Consider the following 5,201-nt stretch of genomic DNA (forward strand, 5'->3'; position numbering starts at 1 on the left):
TTCTACTTTACACGAACCTTGACGACAAGGTTCTTTTTGAGGGACGGAAGAATGTATAAATCTAGCCACGGTGGAGGATCCATGTGGGAGTATGTCAAACGACATTTGGGACCCTGGAAAAGATGCCTATATATATGGAAGACATCTAAGGGATCTGAGGACTATAGTGTGATGTAAAAGAAAATGCCTAACTGCTCCAAGGGATGACATACTTGGAGACTGAGAGAGTCCTCACACTTTCCTTTTCTTGGGAAAAGAGTACCTAACGAATTCGAATAGTCGACTAGTTTTGAATGTAACATTTAGCTATTGAATCTTAGAAGTACACCTGTTTTAAGTTGCAGAAAGCATACCACAAGTTATATCAAACAGACTTTATCAAGAACATAACGATATGTCGAAAAGGCATCAACCAAATGCTTTAATCAAGGAACAAGATGAGTGGATTTAATTTATACCCCAATAATACAATTCAATTACAGCTAGACTGTGAATAAAATTTGAAGCAAAAAAAAACATTTTTTTTTTGCTTTTCCTAAACTCAAATTAACAATTGACACAGACAAAAGGCTCATGTCAATGCTAACCTCAAGTGGTTCTTTAAATATCTAGTTCAATGCAAAGATAAGCGAATAATCTTACAGATCGTAGGCATATAATACCTGCCACAAAGCCGAACCCGCCTCTTATGATACTGGTTAGCAATTGTGTAAAGAAGACAAACGCGTTCACTTATTCTATGTCAATAATGAACTTGCACAACTTTTCTAAGAGAAACCCGCGATACCATCAAACTCTTACTGGTTTCTGTAGAACAGCAGACAAATAAACCTCAGACTTTCCAGAACCATTGATCTTCTCACCGACAACCCATTTGAGCTTTTTGTATCCAAAACGTTCAATTAGCCTCGTTAATGCAGTTTTCTTGTCTTCATTGGAACAAAGGAAATTATCCAACCAAAACAACCCTCCAGCCCTCAAAACTCTATCAATATCAAAGACTAAAAACTCTAATTTCTCAGGACGTCCGCTGACATCCAATACATTTCCCACATGAACCAAATCAAACACATTATCATGAAAGGGAAACCGATGATCTAGACTCAAATACAATGGAAATACACCCCGTGCAGCAATGAATTCATTAAATGGTGCATCGACATTCAACGTAGCAGTAACTATAGTCACATTCCTTTCAGCCATTCTAGCAGCAAATGTACCAGATCCCCCACCAATATCAAATCCAATTCTAATTCCTCCACCATTTCCCAACATTCCCAACACATCATCAATCAAGAAATCATTTTTCCCCCTACCCTTAACATACCTCTGCCTCTCGTACCCCCCACTACTTACTATATCAAAACAACCAGCACAATCTCTATTCAATTTCTTAACATTCAAACAAGCTAAATTCTTGCAACCAAGACCACTCCAACTATAAATCTTTTCACTATAATTTCTCCAAAGTGAATCAGGAAAAGAAAGTAAACCAACCTTAGGAATTGTCTTAGCAAAACATCTTCTTCTTGGCAAAGGCTCACATCCACTTAGAATCAGCTTCTGCCCAAGACTCCAATCATCAGGACAAAGCCCATTAACCTTGTAATTCATAAACTGAGAAAGCAAATCTAAAGATTTCACACAAGAATGTCCAATAGAAGCTACCATTTCAGTAATCCCAGTTCTTGAATCTTTACCTAAAGGTAGCAAATGGGGTTGCAAGAAATTTCTCACTTCATTTACAATCTTTGGACTAGAAAGATCAAAACTTTCATACCCTAAAAGCTCTTTTTCCATCTGGGCAAGTTTCTTTTGGGAAGAATCAATTTCTCTGAGGATTAAAGAAACTTGTTCTGAGATTAAAGATATGTTCTTGTGGGTATGTGGGAGTAGTAGATGATGGTGGGGGTTCTTGGGTGAGGATGTAAATGCATATAAAGCAAAAAGATTAGTTGTTACAACAGAGAAGAGCATAAGTAGATTTAGAGCTGAAGAGCAATATGAAACTTTCTTGAATCTTGCAGTTCCATCACCTATTTTCAAAGAAACAGATCCCATCTTTGATCCGCTTCTGCTGCTTTGATCTGTCTTACAGTTGGAGTAAGCAAATAAGGAGTGAAAGTAAGCAAGTTGTGTGGGAGTGCGGGGTGGGGTGGTAGAAAAAAGGTTGCAAGGAAGAAGAGGGTAGATTTGGGATAAATTTTTATATTAGCAAAGTGACTTTGGTGATCTATGTCTGTCGGTAGTTTGGAGTTTGTTAAATATCTATTGACTTGATGAACACTTTAATAAATAATAAATAAATTAATAATATTTTCAAAAATGACTATAATTAATGAATAAAAACATGTTTGAAGTTTTTTATTTTTAGGTTTTATATCCAAATTATATTTTTTTAAATTATTATCAATTATTTATTGAAATACGATTTAACTTGAGCGATGATGATATTTCAAATAAAAAACTCACACGCCTGATAATTGAGATGTGTTTTGATAAATAGTTTAAAAGCTCGCACATCTGATAGTTGAATTGTATTTTGATAAATAGTTAATAATAGTTCAGATACGAAACTCACACACCTACTAGTTCATACAACTTAAAAATGAGATGTTTTATGTATGTTCGACTATAAACTCTTAATAATAAATTAATATAGATATAAAATGATAAATTATCTCTTGATATAAGTGAAGAACAAAAATTCATACTCTAATATTGTGATTGATACATCTGATAGTTGAATTGTATTTTGATAGATAATTGATAATAGTTCAAATACGAAACTCACACACCTAAGATGTTTTATGTATGTTCGACTATAAACTCTTAATAATAAATTAATGTAGATATAAAATGATAAATTATCTCTTGATATAAGTGAAGAACATAAATTCATACTCTAATATTGTGATTGATTAGACTAATTCTCTTTTTATTAATTGAAGAGAGACTAAATAAAATATTAATTGAAGAGAGATTAATCAAGATATTTATTGGGAATAGTTTTCAACTTCATAATGTATGGCCAAAGGTAGGTAGCCATCACAACATTCAAATTGATTGATAAGTTTAATATTTCTTTCCCAAAAAAAAAGTTATTAAAACATGTTGAGATCACAATAGTTGATTTAGTTGTTTAAACATGTTTGAGATTCACGATCAAGACTATAGGAATAAAAGGAACTCCATTGTTTATAACATCAAATATTTAGAAATATATAGGCAATTTCATAAAGAACAAGGTTTCTAAAACAACCTTCTAACTGTGATGAATTTACATATAGAATGAGAACTAACAAAAAGTTAACTATTTTTCATATTGAAGTATCTTGATCAAGTTTGTGCACACCTCAACGAATTCCACAAAATTTGAACCTGAGGCATCATGTTCTTCGCCCATTTCATTTACTACTAGGCTACACTCTTTACCTCAACTCAAACAGTCCAAAACTAAACCTCCTCTCTGTTTAGCTTCCCAAAACAACCATCACAGCTTGGCAAACCAACAATATCCTGCAAATTAGTTTGGAGAAACAAACCAAACTAAAGTTAATCATCGAGTACAAGTGCATTTTCCACACAACGAAAATACAAATAAACACCATTTGCAATCCCTTTCTACTCCACAATTTATCATTAAATCCTAGTCCAAGATTCAATTTTGTAATACATACAAGCGTCAAGGAAAACACAATTTGTAAACATGACTAGGTGTTTAATTACCTCTTCTTTAAGTCGGCAACAATAGATAAATTTATCATCGAGGGAACTCATACGACCATGGATTTGAAAAGTCTCGATAGGACTACCAAGAGTGAGAGTTAACGCTTTAACAGTCATCCAATAGTGAAAGCATGCCGTCACTAAATAATTCACTTTCTCAATCTTCAAAACCTTGTATTTGAAAACCTGCAAAGAGAAGTCACTATTAGTTGAAAAATAAAGGGTAGTCTGAGACAAATCACACAAAGTAAATTAAGGTCATATGTACATACATTGCACTCTCTCTCATTATATTTCAGGATAGCAAGGTTAGCCATTTCCATCAGTAACTCACCCTTGCCTCTGAAATTCTCATGTCGTTCTAATAGCATTACTGAGGTACCAAAAGGCGAACAGGGATAGTCATCAACAGGAAATTATATTCAGCTTTAAAAGGGGGCAACATAACACAGATTTAATGTGAAGCCTCAGATTTCAGAAATTTAAGCAAAAGGAAATTCTCAAACCCTTTACATGGGATTGACGAATCTGACGTTTGTATGCGAGAAAAATTGGGGCAAAAGCTGGGGGATGTGAGGTACCATCACACATGCAATATGGTGTTAGATAGGACCCATCAAGGCAAGTTTTTCTCGCTTCTCCTCCCTTGAGAGCACACTAGTAGTTAAGATCACACTACTAGACGGTGCACTTTGTTGTTCTTCGAAAAACGTTTGGAGCATCTCAGCGGTGAGAGGAACAAATTCCCTCTTATCCCATGATGCCGATGGGAAACACGGATGGCTTACCTGTCTCTCAGTAGTTCTGAATCGTGTCTCGTCCTCCTCTGTTAACGGCGACCGACTCCCATTAAGCTGAGGACTCTTTGGGAGAAGTTTCTGGTGTCTAATACGTTGATGCTTGTAGTATTCGCCAAATGGTCCATATTATTCATCGTCATTATTCGTACGAATACATTTTAGTTTTCTTTCAGTTTCTCTTTCAATTGAAGTTTGAAATTGTTTAAAGACACTCCAACACTTGGTCTTTAGTCTTTAAGATATAGATCCAAAGCTTTCTTGAGCAATCATTATTGAAAGTGGCAAAGTAAAGTGCAGCACTCAAAGTCTTTGTCTTCATTGGATAGCATAAATCAGACTGCATCAACTCAAGCAACTCTGTCTTTTTTGAAGGAGAGTTAGACTTAAAAGGAGACACTATTTTGTTTTCTCGCCAAGCAGTGCTCACACTTTTCTAATTTAGTACTTTGAAAATCAGACAATAATTTCTTCTTGGCCAAAACATTGAGTCATTTCCCTCTTGTGCCACAATATGGAGGAGTTATCGCTCTCAACTGGATTCACCATATTGGCACAAGCAGAAATTGTAGTCCAGTATAGACCACGACGTTTGTTACCACAAGCCACAACTAAGGAACCCTCAATAAGTTTCCATTTTCCACCACGTACTAATATATCCTTTATCATCTAGAA

At 34.9% G+C, this 5,201-nt stretch overlaps 2 protein-coding genes across 2 annotated transcripts; both read right to left on the reverse strand.

The window, feature by feature from the left end:
- Positions 1-395: 395 nt before the first annotated feature.
- Positions 396-2,239, reverse strand: LOC129897838 (probable methyltransferase At1g29790). The gene has a single exon (XM_055973061.1). The coding sequence runs from the start codon at positions 2,059-2,061 to the stop codon at positions 790-792; it is 1,272 nt and encodes a 423-aa protein (XP_055829036.1). The 5' UTR covers positions 2,062-2,239; the 3' UTR covers positions 396-789.
- Positions 2,240-3,215: 976 nt separating this feature from the next.
- Positions 3,216-4,802, reverse strand: LOC129886035 (uncharacterized). The gene is made up of 3 exons (XM_055960549.1): positions 4,002-4,802; positions 3,730-3,915; positions 3,216-3,519 (listed from the first exon to the last, which is right to left on the reverse strand). The coding sequence occupies exons 1-3, from the start codon at positions 4,098-4,100 to the stop codon at positions 3,457-3,459; spliced, it is 348 nt and encodes a 115-aa protein (XP_055816524.1). The 5' UTR covers positions 4,101-4,802; the 3' UTR covers positions 3,216-3,456.
- Between the last annotated feature and the right edge of the window lie 399 nt (positions 4,803-5,201).

The sequence above is a fragment of the Solanum dulcamara genome, chromosome 1 (assembly GCF_947179165.1).
Source record: "Solanum dulcamara chromosome 1, daSolDulc1.2, whole genome shotgun sequence".
Lineage (NCBI taxonomy): Eukaryota > Viridiplantae > Streptophyta > Magnoliopsida > Solanales > Solanaceae > Solanum > Solanum dulcamara.

What these genes read in the sequence shown, in the direction of transcription:
- LOC129897838 (XM_055973061.1), bottom strand. Translation starts at nt 2,061, where the DNA reads ATGGGATCTGTTTCTTTGAAAATAGGTGATGGAACTGCAAGATTCAAG.
- LOC129886035 (XM_055960549.1), bottom strand. Translation starts at nt 4,100, where the DNA reads ATGCTATTAGAACGACATGAGAATTTCAGAGGCAAGGGTGAGTTACTG. An exon ending in ATAATGAGAGAGAGTGCAAT is followed by an intron (nt 3,916 to 4,001) that starts GTATGTACATAT and finishes TTCTCTTTGCAG; the next exon opens with GTTTTCAAATACAAGGTTTT. An exon ending in GTTGCCGACTTAAAGAAGAG is followed by an intron (nt 3,520 to 3,729) that starts GTAATTAAACAC and finishes ACTAATTTGCAG; the next exon opens with GATATTGTTGGTTTGCCAAG.